The sequence below is a fragment of the Ranitomeya variabilis genome, chromosome 4, assembly GCF_051348905.1.
Source record: "Ranitomeya variabilis isolate aRanVar5 chromosome 4, aRanVar5.hap1, whole genome shotgun sequence".
Taxonomy (NCBI): Eukaryota; Metazoa; Chordata; class Amphibia; order Anura; family Dendrobatidae; genus Ranitomeya; species Ranitomeya variabilis.
The window spans coordinates 642,477,727-642,500,012 of record NC_135235.1 but is presented as its reverse complement, the minus strand read 5'-3'; the positions used below and the strand labels follow the sequence as shown (position 1 = coordinate 642,500,012).

General features: G+C 45.4%; 2 protein-coding genes across 2 annotated transcripts in view; both read left to right on the top strand.

Moving 5' to 3' along the window:
* Positions 1-10,635: 10,635 nt before the first annotated feature.
* LOC143767036 (gastrula zinc finger protein XlCGF66.1-like) overlaps positions 10,636-22,286 on the top strand; it is a 32,297-nt gene continuing 20,646 nt past the window's right edge. The window contains exon 1 of the mRNA XM_077255057.1: positions 10,636-10,716. Coding sequence (XP_077111172.1) covers positions 10,636-10,716 — 81 coding nt within the window. The remainder of the gene's footprint in view (positions 10,717-22,286) is intronic.
* Positions 11,158-21,100, top strand: LOC143767037 (uncharacterized). Its single transcript, XM_077255058.1, has 4 exons — positions 11,158-11,217; positions 19,535-19,745; positions 19,821-19,977; positions 20,104-21,100. The coding sequence occupies exons 1-4, from the start codon at positions 11,158-11,160 to the stop codon at positions 21,014-21,016; spliced, it is 1,341 nt and encodes a 446-aa protein (XP_077111173.1). The 3' UTR covers positions 21,017-21,100.

The following is a 22,286-nucleotide window of genomic DNA, read 5'->3' as shown; positions in this document are numbered from 1 at the left end:
TAACTGCCTAAGTATGTAGCAGTACAGACACAGAGGGCTATTAACTGCATAAAGTGTATGAGAACATGATGCGAGGAACCTGATTGCGTTTTTTTTTTAATAGGCCACACAGGGATAGTTAGGTTAATGCGTTGAGGCGGTAGGCCAATCTGATATATACTGTAGATATATATACAGTACAGAGCAAAAGTTTGGACACACCTTCTCATTTAAAGATTTTTCTGTATTTTCTTGACTATGAAAATTGTACATTCACACTGAAGGCATCAAAGCTATGAATTAACACGTGGAATTATATACTTAACAAAAAAGTGTGAAACAACTGAAATTATGCATTATACTCTAGGTTCTTCAAAGTAGCCACCTTTTGCTTTGATGACTGCTTTGCACACTCTTGGCATTCTCTTGATGAGCTTCAAGAGATAGTCACTGGAAATTGTCTTCCAACAATCTTGAAGGAGTTCCCAGAGATGCTTAGCACTTGATGGCCCTTTTGCCTTCACTCTGCGGTCCACATGGTCATGAAAATACAGAAAAATCTTTAAATGAGGTGTGTCCAAACTTTTGGTCTGTACTTTATATACATATTGTTAGATAGCAATACCTGAGTGTGTTGGGGGCACTCGTTTGGCACGGGATTAAAGCACACAGGAGCGGTTTTCTCACATAAATCAGTCTATTTGGTTTATTAATGTGATGAGCGAATATACTCGTTACTCGAGAATTCTTGAGCACGCTCGGGTGTCCTCTGAGTATTTTTTAGTGCTGAGAGATTTAGTTTTCATCGCCGCAGCTGAATGATTTACATCTGTTAGCCAGCATAAGTACATGTGGGGGTTGCCTGGTTGCTAGGAAATCCCCACATGTAATCAAGCTGGCTAAGAGATGTAAATCATTCAGCTGAGGTGAGGAAAACTAAATCTCCGAGCACTAAAAAATACTCGGAGGTCACCCGAGCGTGCTCGGAAAATCTCGAGTAACGAGTATATTCCGCAGCGCTTTACAGTTTAACAGTTTCAAACAACAATCATAGGTAACAATGTTAGCAATACAATAATAAAGCAAAACAAGACGACCCTGCTCGTGAGAGTTTACAATCTACAATGAGGTGGGGGAGATACAAAGTACAGGTGTGTATTTACAATTATGTATTTACAATGATGGTCCAGCCATCTTCAGGGGGTGGGGGATAGATGGAGATAGTGAAAGGGCTACACACACAAACATAAAATGACCTTGATTAGTTAATGTGGTAGGCAGCTCTGAACAAATGTGTTTTGAGGGAGCGCCTAACACTATGCAAGTTGTGGATGGTCCTACTATCTTGTGGTAGAGCATTCCAGAGGATTGGCGCAGCACGGGAGAAGTCTTGGAGTCGGGAGTGTGAGGTACGGATTACTGCCGAGGTTAGTCGAAAGTCATTTGCAGAGCGCAGCGGTCGGCTAGGCCGATAGACCGAAATGAGGGAGGAGATGTATGGGGGTGCCGCACTGTGGAGAGCTTTGTGGGTGAGAACAAGAACTTTGAATTGTATCCTGTAATGAATGGGCAGCCAGTGTAATGACTGGCGAAGAGCCGATGCATCTGAGTAACGATTAGCCAGATGGACAACCCTGGCTGCTGCATTAAGGATGGACTAGAGAGGGGAAAGTCGAGTAAGGGGGAGGCCAATTAATAGAGCATTGCAGTAGTCAAGGCGGGAGTGGATCAGGGCGACAGTGAGGGTTTTTGTTGTCTCCACGGTAAGAAAAGGGCAGATTCTAGAGATGTTCTTTAGGTGTAAGCAGCATGAGCCGGCAAGAGATTGTATATGGGATGCGAAGGAGAGATCGGAGTCAAACAAAACACCCAGACAGCGCGCCTGCTGCCAGGGTGTTATTATGGTGCCACCCACGGAGAGGGAAATGTCAGATTTAGGGAGGTTAGTAGATGGCGGGAGCAGAAGAGGTTCAGTTTTGGAGAGATTGACTTTCAGATAGAGAGCGGACATGATGTTGGAGACTGCGGACAGACAGTCAGTGGCGTTCTGTAGTACAGCGGGGGTAAGGTCAGGGGATGACGTGTATAGTTGTGTGTCATCAGCATAAAGATGGTACTGAAACCCAAATCTGCTGATGGTCTGTCCAGTTGGGGCCGTGTAGAAGAGAAGAGAAGGGGGCCAAGGACTGAGCCCTGGGGTACCCTGACAGTGAGAGGAAGAGGAGATGAAGTGGAACCAGAGAACAGAAACACTGAAGGAGTGGTCAGAAAGATAGGAGGAGAACCAGGAGAGAGCAGTGTCCTTAATGCCTGGTGACTGGAGCCTAGAGAGTAGGAGAGGGTGGTCAACAGTGTCAAAAGCTGCAGAATGGTCGAGAAGAATGAGCAGAGAGTGGTCATGGTTACATTTTGCTGTCAGAAGGTCATTGGTCACCTTGATGAGTGTAGTTTCTGTCGAATGTAGGGGGCAAAACTGGACAGTGAAGGGTCTAGGAGGGAATGAGTGGGAGGTAACGGGTAAGGCGGGAGTAGATCAGGCGCTCCAAGAGTTTATAGATGAAGGGGAGATTGGAGACCGGTCTGTAGTTGTTTGTGCAGGATGGGTCGAGGGTGGGTTTTTTTAGTAATGGAGTAAATGGAGTAATGATAGAGTGTTTGAAGGAGGGGGGGAAAATGCCAGAGAGGGAGAGATTAAAGATTGTGGTTAGGTGAGTTGTGACAACTGGAGAGAGAGACTGGAGGAGGTGTGAGGGAATGGGGGTGGTAGTGCATGTAGTCGGACGAGAAGAGGAGAGGAGCTTGGAGACTTCTTTTTCTGTGATGGGATCGAATGTGGAGAGTGAGCCAGGGGAGATGCAGGGAGGGATGGGAGTCATTGCACTTGGTGTCTGGGAGCGGATTTCCTGACAGATATTGTCTGTTTTCTCTATAAAGTGGGAGGCCAGGTCATCAGCACAAATGTCTGTGATAGGATCTTGTGCTTTTGGCCTGAGGAGGGAGTGAAAGGTGTTAAAAAGTTTCTTGGGGTTGCTGGATAGTGAGGAGATCAGGGTGGTGTAGTAGGTCTGTTTGGTGAGGTGAAGGGCAGAGTTATAGGTTCTTAACCCCTTAATCCCATCTGACGTACTATACCGTCGAGGTGGGGTGGGCCTTAATTCCCGGTGACGGTATAGTACGTCATACGCGATCGGCCGCGCTCACGGGGGGAGCGCGGCCGATCGCGGCCGGGTGTCGGCTGCATATCGCAGCTGACATCCGGCACTATGTGCCAGGAGCGGTCACGGACCGCCCCCGGCACATTAACCCCCGGAACACCGCGATCAAACATGATCGCGGTGTACCGGCGGTACAGGGAAGCATCGCGCAGGGAGGGGGCTCCCTGCGTGCTTCCCTGAGACGATCGGTACAAGGTGATGTACTCACATCGTACCGAACGTCTTCTCCCTGCAGGCCCCGGATCCAAAATGGCCGAGGGGCTGTATCCGGGTCCTGCAGGGAGCACTTCCGGGTCGGAGCAGGCTGCAGATGAAAGCTGCAGCCTGCTCCGATGAAAGTATGATCACGGATCTGATAGAGTGCTGTGCACACTATCAGATCTGCGATCTGTGATGTCCCCCCCTGGGACAAAGTAAAAAAGTAAAAAAAAAAATTTCCACATGTGTAAAAAAAAAAAAATAATAATTCCTAAATAAATAATAATAAAAAAAAAAATATTATTCCCATAAATACATTTCTTTATCTAAAAAAAACAAACAAAAATAATAAAAGTACACATATTTAGTATCGCCGCGTCCGTAACGACCCAACCTATAAAACTGGCCCACTAGTTAACCCCTTCAGTAAACACCGTAAGAAAAAAAAAAAAAACGAGGCAAAAAACAACGCTTTATTACCATACCGCCGAACAAAAAGTGGAATAACACGCGATCAAAAAGACGGATATAAATAACCATGTTACCGCTGAAAACGTCATCTTGTCCCGCAAAAAACGAGCCGCCATGCAGCATCATCAGCAAAAAAATAAAAAAGTTATAGTCCTCAGAATAAAGCGATGCCAAAATAATTATTTTTTCTATAAAATAGTTTTTATCGTATAAAAGCGTCAAAACATAAAAAAATGATATAAATGAGGTATCGCTGTAATCGTACTGACCCGACGAATAAAACTGCTTTATCAATTTTACCAAGCGCAGAACGGTATAAACGCCTCTCCCAAAAGAAATTCATGAATAGCTGGTTTTTGGTTATTCTGCCTCACAAAAATCGGAATAAAAAGTGATAAAAAATGGTCACGTGTCCGAAAATGTTACCAATAAAAACGTCAACTCGTCCCGCAAAAAACAAGACCTCACATGACTCTGTGGACCAAAATGTGGAAAAATTATAGGTCTCAAAATGTGGAGACGCAAAAACTTTTTTGCTATAAAAAGCGTCTTTTAGTCTGGTTTCACACTTGCGTTTTTATCTGCATGCGTTTTTTTAAAAAACCGCATGTGTGAAAAAATGCATGTAAACGCGGTAAAACGCATGCGTTTTTATAGAAAAACACAAGAAAACAAGAAAAAAACAAAAAACCCTAACCCTACCCCTAACCCTACCCCTAACCTGAAATACGTGGCACTGAAATACGTGGCACTGAAATATACGTTTATATACGTATATACGTATATAAGTGCCACGATATTTCAGTGGCCACGTATATAAGTGCCACGTATTTAAGTGCCACGTATTTAAGTGCCACGTATGTAAGTGCCACGTATTTCAGTGCCACGTATTTCAGTGCCACGTATTTACGTGCCACGTATTTACGTGCCACGTATTTTTCAGTGCCTGAAATACGTGGCACTGAAATATACGTTTATATACGTATATACGTATATAAGTGCCACGATATTTCAGTGGCCACGTATATAATTGCCACGTATTTAAGTGCCACGTATTTAAGTGCCACGTATTTACGTGCCACGTATTTACGTGCCACGTATTTTTCAGTGCCTGAAATACGTGGCACTGAAATACGTGGCACTGAAATACGTGGCACTGAAATACGTGGCACTGAAATACGTGGCACTGAAATATTGTGGCACTGAAATATCGTGGCACTGAAATATCGTGGCACTGAAATATCGTGGCACTTAAATACGTGGCACTTAAATACGTGGCACTTAAATACGTGGCACTTAAATACGTGGCACTTATATACGTGGCACTTATATACGTGGCACTTATATACGTGGCACTTATGACTGTCAGAAAATGTTCAGTAAACGGTTAGGGGTAGGGTTTCAGGTAGAATTGGGGAGTTTCCACTGTTCAGGCACATCAGGGGCTCTCCAAACGCGACATGGCGTCCAATCTCAATTCCAGCCAATTCTGCGTTGAAAAAGTAAAACAGTGCTCCTTCCCTTCCGAGCTCTCCCGTGCGTCCAAAAAGGGGTTTACCCCAACATATGGGGTATCAGCGTACTAGGGACAAATTGAACAACAACTTCTGGGGTCCAAGTTCTCTTGTTATCCTTGGGAAAATAAAAATTTGGGGGGCTAAAAATCATTTTTGTGGGAAAAAAAATATGTTTTATTTTCACGGCTCTGCGTTGTAAACTGTAGTGAAACACTTGGGGGTTCAAAGTTCTCACAACACATCTAGATAAGTTCCTTGGGAGGTCTAGTTTCCAATATGGGGTCACTTGTGGGGGGTTTGTACTGTTTGGGTACATCAGGGGCTCTGCAAATGCAACGTGACGCCTGCAGACCAATCCATTTAAGTCTGCATTCCAAATGGCGCTCCTTCCCTTCCGAGCTCTGTCATGCGCCCAAACAGTGGTTCCCCCCCACATAGGGGGTATCAGCGTACTCAGGACAAATTGGACAACAACTTTTAGGGTCCAATTTATCCTGATACCCTTGTGAAAATACAAAACTGGGGGCTAAAAAATCATTTTTGTGAAAAAGAAAAATAATTTTTATTTTCACGGCTCTGCGTTATAAACTGTAGTGAAACACTTGGGGGTTCAAAGTTCTCACAACACATCTAGATAAGTTCCTTGGGGGGTCTAGTTTCCAATATGGGGTCACTTGTGGGGGGTTTGTACTGTTTGGGTACATCAGGGGCTCTGCAAATGCAACGTGACGCCTGCAGACCAATCCATTTAAGTCTGAATTCCAAATGGCGCTCCTTCCCTTCCGAGCTCTGTCATGCGCCCAAACAGTGGTTCCCCCCCACATAGGGGGTATCAGCGTACTCCAGACAAATTGGACAACAACTTTTGGGGTCCAATTTATCCTGATACCCTTGTGAAAATACAAAACTGGGGGCTAAAAAATCATTTTTGTGAAAAAAAAAAATAATTTTTATTTTCACGGCTCTGCGTTATAAACTGTAGTGAAACACTTGGGGGTTCAAAGCTATCAAAACACATCTAGATAAGTTCCTTAGGGGGTCTACTTTCCAAAATGGTGTCACTTGTGGGGGGGTTTAATGTTTAGGCACATCAGGGGCTCTCCAAACGCAACATGGCATCCCATCTTAATTCCAGTCAATTTTGCATTGAAAAGTCAAATGGCGCTCCTTCCCTTCTGAGCTCTGCCCTGCGCCCAAACAATGGTTTACACCCACATATGGGGTATCAGTGTACTCAGGACAAATTGCACAACAATTTTTGGGGTCCAATTTCTTCTCTTACCCTTGGGGAAATAAAAAAATGGGGGTGAAAAGATCATTTTTGTGAAAAAATATGATTTTTTATTTTTACGGCTCTGCATTATAAACTTCTGTGAAGCACTTGTTGGGTCAAAGTGCTCAACACACATCTAGATAAGTTCCTTAAGGGGTCTACTTTCCAAAATGGTGTCACTCGTGGGGGGTTTCAATGTTTAGGCACATTAGGGGCTCTCCAAACGCAACATGGCGTCCCATCTCAATTCCAGTCAATTTTGCATTGAAAAGTCAAATGGCGCTCCTTCCCTTCTGAGCTCTGCCCTGCGCCCAAACAATGGTTTACACCCACATATGGGGTATCAGTGTACTCAGGACAAATTGCACAACAATTTTTGGGGTCCAATTTCTTCTCTTACCCTTGGGAAAATAAAAAATTGGGGGTGAAAAGATCATTTTTGTGAAAAAATATGATTTTTTATTTTTACGGCTCTGCATTATAAACTTCTGTAAAGCACTTGTTGGGTCAAAGTGCTCACCACACATCTAGATAAGTTCCTTAGGGGGTCTACTTTCCAAAATGGTGTCACTTGTTAGGGGTTTCAATGTTTAGGCATATCAAGGGCTCTCTAAATGCAACATGGCGTCCCATCTCAATTCCAGTCAATTTTGCATTGAAAAGTCAAATGGCGCTCCTTCCCTTCCGAGCTCTGCTCTGCGCCCAAACAATGGTTTACACCCACATATGGGGTATCAGCGTACTCAGGACAAATTGCACAACAATTTTTGGGGTCCAATTTCTTCTCTCACCCTTGGGAAAATAAAAAATTGGGGGTGAAAAGATAATTTTTGTGAAAAAATATGATTTTTTATTTTTACGGCTCTGCATTATAAACTTCTGTAAAGCACTTGTTGGGTCAAAGTGCTCACCACACATCTAGATAAGTTCCTTAGGGGGTCTACTTTCCAAAATGGTGTCACTTGTGGGGGGTTTCAATGTTTAGGCACATCAGGGGCTCTCCAAATGCAACATGGCGTCCCATCTCAATTCCAGTCAATTTTGCATTGAAAAGTCAAATGGCGCTCCTTTCCTTCCGAGCTCTGCCATGCGCCCAAACTGTGGTTTACCCCCACATATGGGGTATCAGCGTACTCAGGACAAATTGTACAACAACTTTTGGGGTCTATTTTCTCCTGTTACCCTTGGTAAAATAAAACAAATTGGAGCTGAAATAAATTTTGTGTGAAAAAAAGTTAAATGTTCATTTTTATTTAAACATTCCAAAAATTCCTGTGAAACACCTGAAGGGTTAATAAACTTCTTGAAAGTGGTTTTGAGTACCTTGAGGGGTGCAGTTTTTAGAATGGTGTCACACTTGGGTATTTTCTATCATATAGACCCGTCAAAATGACTTCAAATGAGATGTGGTCCCTAAAAAAAAATGGTGTTGTAAAAATGAGAAATTGCTGGTCAACTTTTAACCCTTATAACTCCGTCACAAAAAAAAATTTTGGTTCCAAAATTGTGCTGATGTAAAGTAGACATGTGGGAAATGTTATTTATTAAGTATTTTGTGTGACATATGTCTGTGATTTAAGGGCATAAAAATTCAAAGTTGGAAAATTGCGAAATTTTCAAAATTTTCGCCAAATATTCGTTTTTTTCACAAATAAACGCAAGTTATATCGAAGAAATTTTACCACTAACATGAAGTACAATATGTCACGAGAAAACAATGTCAGAATCGCCAAGATCCGTTGAAGCGTTCCAGAGTTATAACCTCATAAAGGGACAGTGGTCAGAATTGTAAAAATTGGCCCGGTCATTAACGTGCAAACCACCCTCGGGGCTTAAGGGGTTAACATACCGTAAATTTGAAGTGTCTCTGTCACAATATATATAATTTTTTATTTACGCAGTTTCGAGCCTCCTGGTGGCCAAGCGTAAACCTAAAGTCCTGTGTCACCCAATGCTATTAATTAAAAAAAACCAGATATATGTACAAAACATTACTCAGTTCTCACTGTGTAGTCCCTTCAGGCAGAGAGTCTCATGTAAATAATATCAATCCCTTAAGATCACCCAACATGACCCCTTTCCCTGTTCAGCCCCCACCCACCACACGCAGACCCACACAAGTAACATTACACTTCCCTGTGCATCCCCCCACATGCAGCCCAACGCAAGTGACATCACACAATATCCTGCGCAGCGCTGAGTGTCATCACCCCCTTCCCCAAGCAGTCCCATGCACGAAACATCACCCCTTCCCCACATCAACCCCCAGCATGCAGTCACACACAAAACATTACCTCCTTCCTTTTGCAGGCCCCCACACAAAACATTACCCCCTTCCACATATCAGCCCCCAGTAACATCACTCCTTCCCCATGCAGCCCTTAACACAAACATCAAAACCACAAAAAGATGACTTGAAAATCCTCCAAAAATCTATAATAAAAACAGCAAGAAAAAGGCAGAGATGCTTACCTGCCCAGTACTCAAGATTTTCAAGTCTTTTTATGGTTTTGATGTTAGAGTAGGACTCGCAAAACGTGAGGACCCGTGATGTGGGTCTGTATTTTGGCCAGAATCTCAACTAATACCTCACATATATTGCTATATATTGCTATTGTGTTTTTTGCACTTTATATATTTTTTCAGGGTGCAGTTGGGCTCAGATGGCTCTGTAAACTGTGGCCTCTGTTCACACAGGATGCATTTTAGTTAGCACTGGGCAGCCCGCCTGATCTAAGAGTATGAGCGTCATTAATAGGCTGTGAGCCAGATGCTCTGCACCTTCTGTGTGTGAACATTGCCGCATACAGGCTGGTTTTTTTTGTGCACTGGTGTACCCGTCACTCCCTGATTGTAGGCTGGCTGTCTCATCAGTATTACTGCACCTGTGCAGCCACCATCTTTAGTTGGGTACACTGTACCGGTAGTGCATTTGTTTTGAGGCCTGGGCAGGTAAGCATCTCTGCCTTTTTCTTGGTGTTTTTATTTTAGCCCCCCCACACACAAAACATCACCCCAATAGTACACAGCCCCATATGAATAACATCACCATCTTCACCATGCAGCCCACACACACAAAAATCATCCCCTTCCCCACATCCGCCCCTTAGAACTCAGCCCCATCCACAAAATATCACCTCCCTCCCCACATCAGCCCCCCAGTACACAATCCCAAGTAAGTAACAACACCCAATCCCTCCCCACGCAGACCCCCCCAAGCATGCAGCCCCACAAGAGTAACACCCCTTCCTTCCCATGCAGACCCCCATCACGTAGCACCAAGAGAGTAACACTACCCCTCCCACCCCACACGGACCCCCAGCCCCATGTAAATAACAGCATCCCCTTCTTCCCCACACAGACCCCCAGTCCCACGAAAGAAACAGCACCCTCTCTTCCCCCACATGAGGAACAGCACTCCCTCCTTTCCCACGCAGCCCCCTGTACATGCAAATAATATCACCCCCTAACCAACACCGGAGCTGCCACACACGCCCAGCCTATTGTCTCCTTTCCCACCATCCTGTAGAATGTAAGCCCGCAAGGGCAGGGTCATCACCCCTCTGTACCAGTCTGTCATTGTTAGTTACTGTAAGTGATAGCTGTAATTTGTATGTAACCCCTTCTCATGTACAGCACCATGGAATTAATGGTGCTATATTATATATAATATATATAATATATATTATAAATAATAATAATCCACACAGCACCACATGCACAAAATCGCCCAGTTCCCTGTGCAACCCATCACTATGCAGCCCCCATGTAGGAACATCCACTTATCTGTGCCCTTAAAACCCCTCAGATCACTGAGTCCTATGTATAAAAAGGACAATGCTTCACTACGCAGCTCCTCAGTGTAATCCCTCCACAGCCTCAGCAGCAGCCACAGCACAATGTGGCTTCCTGATATCAGGTTTGCACTAGGACAAGCCCCGTCTCTTCCTGTGACATCATCCCCTCACATGGTCACATGGGCATGACGTCACCAAAGGTCTTTTACCCTTTTGGAGTCAGCCTCTACCATATAACTATTGTGCCGACTCAGCTGCAGGTGAAGGTAGGTGCTGGAGATTCCCCATTACTGGGCGGGGGCAGGGGGCAGTAACCCCCTCAGTGCTGCCGTCACATTCCAGGAGACAGAACGTGTTCCCGTCTGTGTCGCTATATCAGTCTGTATTGGATTAGATGAATATTAATAATAATAATTTTATTTATATAGCGCCAACATATTCCGCAGCACTTTACAATTAAGCGGGGACATGTACAAACAATAAAGCCATCACAAAGTAACACTTAGTTCAACACTTACACAAGAAGTGAGGGTCCTGGTCACAGGCTACAATCTATAAGGAAATAGGGGGGACACAATAGGTAGAATGTTATGTATGGTCCAGCCATCATTATAATATATAAGGATTTTCATATAAAGCTGCATGATCCGGTCATCAGCCAGTGTGTGTCTACGTGCAACTACTATTTGCTCTTGGGTACATGGAAGATGCGGAGACAGATAAATAAGAGTAACCAGGTTTTCAAGATAAGTAAAAAAGAGGAGAGAGTTAGATTAGTGAGGTGACAGGCCTGTATAAAGAGATCTGTTTCTAAAACATGCTTAAAAATATGGGGGCCAGGTGTTAATCGGATCTTCCGTAATAGTGCATCCCAAAAGACTGGCACAGCACGAGGGGAGTCTTGGAGATGGAGGTGCGAGGTTAATTTATTTATTTTTACTCATTCACATAGCGCCATTAATTCCACAGCACTTTACAGACATTGTCATCTCTGTCCCCAATGGGGCTCACAATCTACAGTAGAATCCCTATCAGTTTGTCTTTGGAGTGTGGGAGGAAACCGGAGAACCCGGAGGAAAGCCACGCAAACACGGGGAGAACATACAAACTCCTTGCAGATGTTGTCCTTTGTGGGATTTGAACCCAGGATCCCAGCGTTGCAAGGCTGCAGTGATAGAGGATGTTAGGTTTGGATCAGTAGCAGAATGGAGAGAACAGGTGGGATGACATACAGAGACGAGGGAGGAGATGTAGGGTAGTGTAGAACTGTGGAGAGCTTTGTAGGTGAGAGCAAAAAGTTTATATTGTGCTCTGTAGTGGATTGGTAACCAGTGCAATGACTGGCACAGGGTGGAGGAATCGGTGAAGCAGCTGGACAGATATACAATCCTGGCTGCCACATTCAGGACAGATTGGAGAGGAGAAAGTTTGGTTAGAGGAGACTGATCAGTAAAGAGTTGCAGTAGTTCAGATGAGAATGAATAAGAGCGACAGTAAGAATTTTTCAGTTTCAATTGTGAGAAAGATCGTAATCTGGAGATGTTTTTAAGATGCAGGTGATATGAACATGTGAACAATTGGATATAGGAAATACAGGAAAGTTATTTATCAAATATAACCCTAAGGCTATGTGCCCACGTTGCGGATTGGGCTTAGGAATTTTTGGTGCGGATTCTGCATCTCTTGGCAGAGAACGCAGGGGCAGAATTGATGCTTTTTTGTGCGGATTTGCTGCGGATTTACTGCGGTTTTTACCCCTGCGGATTTCTATAATGGAATGGGTACAAAAATGCTGCTGATCCGCAAAAAAGAAGTGACATGCTACTTCTTTTAATCCGCAGCGTTTCTGCACGGAATTTTCTGCACCACTAGCACAGCGTTTTGTTTTCCTATTGATTTACATTGTACTGTAAATCAATTGCGGATCTGCAGCGTTTCTGCGCGGTATAAAACGCTGTGGATCTGCAGGAAATCCGCAGCTTGTGCACATACCCTTAGGCTGCTATCACACATCAGTTTTTTGCCATCAGGCTCAGTCCGGCAGATTTTTGAAAAAATGGATCCAGCGAATGATGCCGCCGGAACCCATTTTTTTCTCATAGACTTGTATTAGCGACGGATTGCGACAAATGGCCTCACATTTCATCCGTCGTTCGCCAAATCTGTTGAAAATTGTTTATCCGGTGGCGGGAAAGAACTGACAAAGTTACATTTTTTGTCTGTGGTGAAAAACCAGACAGCGCCGGATCCGGCGCCGTCCAGCGTTTGCTAGAATGAAAGCCTATGGGCACCGGAGGGCGCCGGATCCATCATTACAGAATTTGGCGCCTGATTACATTTTTTTAAACTGCGCATGCTCCTATGTAATTAGGATACAATTGGCCAGCCCTCAATTAGGAAAGGTGTATATAAAGCCTGTCAGGTAGGGCTTCACTCATCCATATTCCAGCCTGCAAGCAAGACAGAAAGCAAGAACCTGCTGCCAGCCAGAGCAAAAAGCTGACGTCAGCCTGAGCAAAAACCTGCCACCAGCCTGAGCAAAAACCTGCCGCCAGCCTGAGCAAAAACCTGCCGCCAGCCTGAGCAAAAACCTGCAACCAGAGCAAAAACCTGCCCCAGCCACAGCCTACAAGGCCAGCAGCCAGCCACAGCCTACCAGGCCAGCGGCCAGCCACAGCCTACCAGGCCAGCGGCCAGCCACAGCCTACCAGGCCAGCGGCCAGCCACAGCCTACCAGGCCAGCAGCCAGCCACAGCGTACCAGGCCAGCAGCCAGCCACAGCCTATCAGGCCAGCAGCCAGCCACAGCCTACCAGTCAAGCAGCCAGCCAGAGCCTACCAGGCCAGCAGCCAGCCACATCCTATCAGGCCAGCCACAGCCTTCCAGGCCACCAGCCAGCCAAGATATTGTGTTCTTCTGGGAGCCCTCCCCCACATCGTCAGCGCTGTGAGGCAAATAAATATTTTTCTTTTTTTTCTTTTTGGTGATGTTCACGTAACATATATATATTATTAATATATAATTCTTGTTTAACAGGAGCTGCAGCATCAGAGGTGCTTCCAGAAGGAGACGGATGGGGTGGAGAAATACCCGGAGCAGGCTCGCATTTTGTAAGTTTCTTTCATGCAACGCAGAACCACATCACAGACATCACAGTACACACAACACGTAAGTCTACATCCAAGCACATAATATTTTTTTTTTAGTCTTCTGTTGTGAATTTGCTTTTTGCTCCCTCTAGTGGTTACTAGTTTTTTGACTCTGGTTTTTCTGTCATTCCTTTTATCCGCACCTGGGTCGTTAGTTAGGGGTGTTGCTATATAAGCTCCCTGGACCTTCAGTTCAATGCCTGGCAACGTAGTTATCAGAGCTAGTCTGCTGTGCTCTTGTCTACTGATCCTGGTTCCAGTTATATCAGCTAAGTCTGCCTTTTGCTTTTTGCTATTTGTTTTGGTTTTGTATTTTTGTCCAGCTTGTTCCAAATCTATATCCTGACCTTTGCTGGAAGCTCTAGGGGGCTGGTGTTCTCCCCCCGGACCGTTAGACGGTTCGGGGGTTCTTGAATTTCCAGTGTGGATTTTGATAGGGTTTTTGTTGACCATATAAGTTACCTTTCTTTATTCTGCTATCAGTAAGCGGGCCTCTCTGTGCTAAACCTGGTTCATTTCTGTGTTTGTCATTTCCTCTTACCTCACCGTCATTATTTGTGGGGGGCTTCTATCCAGCTTTGGGGTCCCCTTCTCTGGAGGCAAGAAAGGTCTTTGTTTTCCTCTACTAGGGGTAGCTAGATTCTCCGGCTGGCGCGTGTCATCTAGAATCAACGTAGGAATGATCCCCGGCTACTTCTAGTGTTGGCGTTAGGAGTAGATATATGGTCAACCCAGTTACCACTGCCCTATGAGCTGTTTTTTTGTATTCTGCAGACTTCCACGTTCCTCTGAGACCCTCGCCATTGGGGTCATAACAGTTTGCCAGGCCAGTATTAAATGTTTAATGCATTGCAGAAGAGGGATTATAAGAAAGAAGATTCTGAGTTTTTTTTTTTTTCTTCTTCCCCTTTACCTCAGAGTGGCTATGCTTGCTGCAGACATGAATGTCCAGACCTTGATTACAAGTGTGGACCAGCTGGCTACTCGTGTGCAGGGCATACAAGACTATGTTATCAGAAATCCTAGGTCAGAACCTAAAATACCGATTCCTGAACTGTTTTCCGGAGACAGGTTTAAGTTTAGGAATTTCGTGAATAATTGTAAATTGTTTTTTGTTTTTGTCCCTGAGACCCTGTTCATCTGGAGATTCTGCTCAGCAAGTAAAAATTGTGATTTCGTTCTTACGGGGCGACCCTCAGGATTGGGCTTTTTCGCTGGCGCCAGGAGATCCGGCATTGGCTGATCTTGATGCGTTTTTTCTGGCGCTCGGTTTACTTTATGAGGAACCCAATCTTGAGATTCAGGCAGAAAAGGCCTTGCTGGCTATGTCTCAGGGGCAGGACGAGGCTGAAGTGTATTGCCAAAAATTTCGGAAATGGTCCGTGCTGACACATTGGAACGAGTGTGCACTGGCCGCTAATTTTAGAGATGGCCTTTCTGAAGCCATTAAGAATGTTATGGTGGGTTTTCCCATTCCCACAGGTCTGAATGACACTATGGCACTGGCTATTCAAATTGACCGGCGGTTGCGGGAGCGCAAAACCGCAAATTCCCTCATGGTGTTGTCTGAACAGACACCTGATTTAATGCAATGTGATAGAATCCTGACTAGAAATGAGCGGAAAATTCATAGACGCCGGAATGGCTTGTGCTACTACTGTGGTGATTCTACACATGTTATCTCAGCATGCTCTAAACGTATAGCTAAGGTTGTTAGTCCTGTCACCGTTGGTAATTTGCAACCTAAATTTATTCTGTCTGTAACTTTGATTTGCTCACTGTCATCTTATCCTGTCATGGCGTTTGTAGATTCAGGTGCTGCCCTGAGTCTCATGGATCTCTCATTTGCTAAGCGCTGTGGTTTTACTCTTGAACCATTAGAAAATCCTATTCCTCTTAGGGGTATTGATGCTACACCATTGGCAGCAAATAAACCGCAGTATTGGACACAGGTTACCATGTGCATGACTCCTGAACACCGCGAGGTGATACGTTTCCTGGTTTTACATAAAATGCATGATTTGGTTGTTTTAGGGCTGCCATGGTTACAGACCCATAATCCAGTCCTTGACTGGAAGGCTATGTCAGTCTCAAGTTGGGGCTGTCGTGGTATTCATGGGGATTCCCTGCCTGTGTCTATTGCTTCTTCTACGCCTTCGGAAGTTCCGGAGTATTTGTCTGATTATCAGGATGTCTTCAGTGAGTCTGAGTCCAGTGCACTGCCTCCTCATAGGGACTGTGACTGTGCTATAGATTTGATCCCAGGCAGTAAGTTTCCTAAGGGAAGACTGTTTAATCTGTCGGTACCTGAACATACCGCTATGCGTTCATATATCAAGGAGTCTCTGGAGAAAGGACATATTCGTCCGTCTTCTTCCCCTCTTGGTGCGGGATTCTTTTTTGTGGCAAAAAAGGACGGATCTTTGAGACCTTGTATTGATTATCGGCTTTTAAATAAGATCACTGTCAAATTTCAGTATCCTTTACCGCTGTTGTCTGACTTGTTTGCCCGGATTAAGGGTGCCAAGTGGTTCACCAAGATAGACCTTCGTGGTGCGTACAACCTTGTGCGCATTAAGCAAGGTGATGAATGGAAAACCGCATTCAATACGCCCGAAGGTCATTTTGAGTACTTGGTGATGCCTTTTGGGCTCTCCAATGCGCCTTCAGTTTTTCAGTCCTTTATGCATGACATTTTCCGGAAGTATCTGGATAAATTTTTGATTGTTTATCTGGATGATATTTTGGTTTTTTCTGATAATTGGGATTCGCATGTGGAGCAGGTCAGGTTGGTCTTTAAAATTTTGCGTGAAAATTCTTTGTTTGTCAAGGGCTCAAAGTGTCTCTTTGGTGTACAGAAGGTTCCCTTTTTGGGGTTCATTTTTTCCCCTTCTGCTGTGGAGATGGACCCAGTCAAGGTCCGAGCTATTCTTGATTGGACTCAGCCCTCGTCAGTTAAGAGTCTTCAGAAGTTCTTGGGCTTCGCTAACTTCTACCGTCGTTTTATCGCTAATTTTTCTAGCATTGTGAAACCTTTGACGGATATGACCAAGAAGGGCTCCGATGTAGCTAACTGGGCTCCTGCTGCCGTGGAGGCTTTCCAGGAGTTGAAACGCCGGTTTACTTCGGCGCCTGTTTTGTGCCAGCCTGACGTCTCACTTCCCTTTCAGGTTGAGGTGGATGCTTCGGAGATTGGGGCAGGGGCCGTTTTGTCGCAGAGAGGCCCTGGTTGCTCTGTTATGAAACCTTGTGCCTTTTTCTCTAGGAAGTTTTCGCCTGCCGAGCGAAATTATGATGTGGGCAATCGGGAGTTGTTGGCCATGAAATGGGCATTTGAGGAGTGGCGTCATTGGCTCGAGGGTGCTAAGCATCGTGTGGTGGTCTTGACTGATCACAAAAATCTGATGTATCTCGAGTCTGCTAAACGCCTTAATCCGAGACAGGCCCGCTGGTCATTGTTTTTCTCCCGCTTTGATTTTGTTGTCTCGTATTTACCAGGTTCAAAGAATGTGAAGGCCGATGCTCTTTCTAGGAGCTTTGTGCCTGATGCTCCTGGAGTCGCTGATCCTGTTGGTATTCTTAAAGATGGAGTTATCTTGTCAGCTATTTCTCCGGATCTGCGACGTGTGTTGCAGAGATTTCAGGCTGATAGGCCTGAGTCTTGTCCACCTGACAGACTGTTTGTCCCGGATGAGTGGACCAGCAGAGTCATTTCCGAGGTTCATTCCTCGGTGTTGGCAGGTCACCCGGGAATTTTTGGCACCAGAGATCTGGTGGCCAGGTCCTTTTGGTGGCCTTCCTTGTCAAGGGATGTGCGGTCATTTGTGCAGTCCTGTGGGACTTGTGCTCGAGCTAAGCCTTGCTGTTCTCGTGCCAGCGGTTTGCTCTTGCCCTTGCCTGTCCCGAAGAGACCTTGGACACATATCTCCATGGATTTCATTTCTGATCTTCCGCTATCTCAGGGCATGTCCGTTATCTGGGTGATATGTGATCGCTTCTCCAAGATGGTCCATTTGGTTCCTTTGCCTAAGCTGCCTTCCTCTTCCGATCTGGTTCCTGTGTTTTTCCAGAACGTGGTTCGTTTGCACGGCATCCCTGAGAATATTGTGTCAGACAGAGGATCCCAGTTCGTTTCCAGGTTCTGGCGATCCTTTTGTAGTAGGATGGGCATTGATTTGTCGTTTTCGTCTGCTTTCCATCCTCAGACTAATGGACAGACGGAGCGAACCAATCAGACTTTGGAGGCTTATTTGAGGTGTTTTGTCTCTGCTGATCAGGACGATTGGGTGACATTCTTGCCGTTGGCTGAGTTTGCCCTTAATAATCGGGCTAGTTCCGCCACCTTGGTTTCGCCTTTTTTCTGCAACTCTGGTTTCCATCCTCGCTTTTCTTCGGGTCATGTGGAGCCTTCTGACTGTCCTGGGGTGGATTCTGTGGTGGATAGGTTGCAGCAGATCTGGAATCATGTGGTGGACAACTTGAAGTTGTCACAGGAGAAGGCTCAGCGCTTTGCCAACCGCCGCCGCGGTGTGGGTCCCCGACTACGCGTTGGGGATTTGGTATGGCTTTCTTCCCGCTTTGTTCCTATGAAGGTCTCCTCTCCCAAATTTAAACCTCGTTTTATTGGGCCTTACAAGATATTGGAAATCCTTAATCCTGTATCTTTTCGTCTGGATCTTCCTGTGTCGTTTGCTATTCACAATGTATTTCATAGGTCCTTGTTGCGGCGGTACATTGTGCCTGTAGTTCCTTCTGCTGAGCCTCCTGCTCCTGTGTTGGTTGAGGGCGAGTTGGAGTACGTGGTGGAGAAGATCTTGGATTCTCGCCTCTCCAGGCGGAGGCTTCAGTACCTGGTCAAGTGGAAGGGCTATGGTCAGGAGGATAATTCCTGGGTGGTCGCCTCTGATGTTCATGCGGCCGATTTAGTTCGTGCCTTTCATGCCGCTCATCCTGATCGCCCTGGTGGTCGTGGTGAGGGTTCGGTGACCCCTCACTAAGGGGGGGGAACTGTTGTGAATTTGCTTTTTGCTCCCTCTAGTGGTTACTAGTTTTTTGACTCTGGTTTTTCTGTCATTCCTTTTATCCGCACCTGGGTCGTTAGTTAGGGGTGTTGCTATATAAGCTCCCTGGACCTTCAGTTCAATGCCTGGCAACGTAGTTATCAGAGCTAGTCTGCTGTGCTCTTGTCTACTGATCCTGGTTCCAGTTATATCAGCTAAGTCTGCCTTTTGCTTTTTGCTATTTGTTTTGGTTTTGTATTTTTGTCCAGCTTGTTCCAAATCTATATCCTGACCTTTGCTGGAAGCTCTAGGGGGCTGGTGTTCTCCCCCCGGACCGTTAGACGGTTCGGGGGTTCTTGAATTTCCAGTGTGGATTTTGATAGGGTTTTTGTTGACCATATAAGTTACCTTTCTTTATTCTGCTATCAGTAAGCGGGCCTCTCTGTGCTAAACCTGGTTCATTTCTGTGTTTGTCATTTCCTCTTACCTCACCGTCATTATTTGTGGGGGGCTTCTATCCAGCTTTGGGGTCCCCTTCTCTGGAGGCAAGAAAGGTCTTTGTTTTCCTCTACTAGGGGTAGCTAGATTCTCCGGCTGGCGCGTGTCATCTAGAATCAACGTAGGAATGATCCCCGGCTACTTCTAGTGTTGGCGTTAGGAGTAGATATATGGTCAACCCAGTTACCACTGCCCTATGAGCTGGTTTTTTGTATTCTGCAGACTTCCACGTTCCTCTGAGACCCTCGCCATTGGGGTCATAACAGTCTTCCAATTCTAGGGCTCAATCTAGAAGTCCTCAAAGCGCCTCCCAGGGTTGTCAGCGTGAGCATTGGGGCTGTCGCCATCGAGTAAGTACCTTTTTTTTTTTCTTGTATTTTTCCACTTCATGTTGAGGATTTGAATGTAATGTTTTTGTTTCTTGTCTTCTTTAACAGGCTTCACAGCGTACTCCCGACTTTGACAGTGAGGAGGCCGGTCTAGATGTTGACCTCCTCATTGATCTAATACAAGAGCTGGAGCTGCTGTGGAACATGGGGGACCGCCGCCATTCTCATGTTGTTGTGACCCGTCGGCTTTGGGAGGAAGTCTGCCACGAAGTTGTGGATCATTGGGAGGACCTTGAGGTTCGGGCCCGGAATCCAGCATGTAAGTATTCACAGTTCAGTTATGTTGCTGGCTGTAATGTGTTGTATACTAACAATTTGTGCTTTCACTTTACAGGGGAAAGAGTTATCAACCGGTGGCGGTCACTCAGGGATCGTTTCCAGAAGGAGTTCAGCAAAAAGATGCAGGCCCCGAGTGGATCGGGAAGACGCAGGAGCAAGTACAAATATGCTAGAGCCGTGTCGTTCGTCCGGTCGACTATGGTTAGCAGAAAGTAAATATTGCCCACCCCATTAACTAAGTAATAATGTTTTCATGAGTAACCTTTTTTTTTTTTTGTTTCAGCCAGGGCCAAACAATAACAATATATTAATTACATTTTTTTTTCTTTGCTCCACAGCACCGTCTGCAGCACTCGGGAGCCTGCAGAGTTGAACCGTTCTGAAGAGATCCCACAGGAGTCCGCCACTGGGGGCCACTTCGACAGACCTGACCCTCCTGTACCTTCCCAGCCTTCCCTCACATCTGATCCCTCGGTCCCATCCACCAGTGCTGGAGCATCGTGGCAGACTCCGTTACATGAAGCTGCTGGTGAGGATGTAGCTTTTCCTTTACCCCACCCTTGTGACACTGCTGCCACCTCTAGAACACCTTTGGGTTTTGGGTGGCAGCGCCAGAGGGGTCAGGAAAAGAGCTATGCGCCTGAGTTCTTGCATCTAAATACAGCCTTCCAGAACTCTCTCAAACTGTTGTCTGAGCAAATGACTGCTGGATTTAACCTGCTCAACAACAGTATTCTTGAGTTGCACACGCGACTGGATAGGATGCATTCAGATGCAAGTAAATCGAAAAAACACTCCTTTTTCCAGACAGTACACGAGGGCATAGGCAAGCTATCTCTTCACCAGCAGATGCATGTAATGCAAGCCTGCCAGTTTGCCCTAGCGAATGTTACCTCCAAAGCCCCTCCACCCGCTCCGGTAGTTCCTCCAGCACCTGCCCCCCTCCAGCCACTGTCCCTCCTCCCCCTCCTATACAATACCATCTTCCTGCCCTGTACCAGCTCCCTGCCCCTTACCAGTTCCCAACCACATCACCTGTGCCTCCACTCCCTGCCCAACCTCTACTTCCTGCCCACTACCACCAGTCTCCTTCCACCCCCATCATGCCCCAAACACAACCTTCTTCTCCACCCACCACCTCCCAATCCCTCCACTCCACCCCTCAAACCTTCCAAATTCCCATCCCTACTCCAGGTTTTATGTCCACCTATTCTCTTTCTCCACCCCTTCACCTTCTGTTTTACCATTTGATCCTTCACCACGCACAATCCTCTCTCCACACTCCCACTGTCGAAGTGGTCCAATCTGACACCCCCGCCAGTAGTATCTCCACCCCACACTACCTTAACTTGTAAATATTTTTTAAAATTTGTAAATAATAAAATATTTTTTTTGTTTAAAATGTTTTGTCTTTTATTTATTTAATTATAAGGTTAAATACTCTGGGTAAAACAAGGTACAATACTTTGGGTAAAACTCAACCAGGTACAATACTTTGGGTAAAACAGGTACAATACTTTGGGTAAAACCTAAGCAGGTGCAATACTTTGGGTAAAACCAAACCAGATACAATACTTTGGGTAAAACCCAACCATGTCCAATAGTTTGGGTAAACCAGGTCCAATACTTTGGGTAAAGCAGGTACAATACTTTGGGTAAAACCCAACCAGGTCCAATAATTTGGATAAAACAAGGTTCAATACTTTGGGTAACAAGGTCCAAGGTTCAAGACAAAGTTTTCAAACTACCTCATCCTGCCAGTGTACTCTTCCTTGAGGTGAAATAAAGTATTCAGCAAATTCATTCTGGAAACTGACACAGAACTTATAAAAGTAATGATATGATAATCATTCAAGGTGGTTTAATCGAAGTTGTCATCAATGGCAATCTGTTCCTTGCATATTACGAAATTGTGCAGGACCACACAAGCTTTCACCACCTCGTCCACAGTGTCAGTCTTCAGGTTAATTGCGGTCAACAGAACTCGCCATTTGCATGTTAGAATCCCAAAAGTGCACTCCACCAATTAATTAAAATCTCTTTTAGTTGGCGTCAATCCACTACTTGAGTATGGCTTCAGCAGGTGTTTCGAGAGTTGGAACGCTTCATCTCGAACACATACAAAAGGCATTGGTAATCCAGAGGTTTCAGGAAGCGGTCTTGGTGGTGGAAATTGGAAGGTGTTTCCATACAAATGACGCCCCAGATGCAGCAGGTTTCACGATACAAATGTTTCCCATCCACTGCACCCAAGCAATTGGGAAACTGACAAATTTTGGGGAAATTATCAGCAATGTCCAGCCAAATCTCCATTGTGGGATAAATTCTTCATGTAGACAGTCTCACAGTGCACGGCAGGTGTGCTAAACAATCCCCGATATGGTGGAAATCCCGAGCCTGAATTGGAAATGGAGTGATGAAAGGCATTCTCCAGTTGCAAGGAATCTGTGAAGAAAGGCAAGGCAATAATTAATACAAAATACCAGCAACAACATTACAGTTATCAGTCTGCTTTACCAAT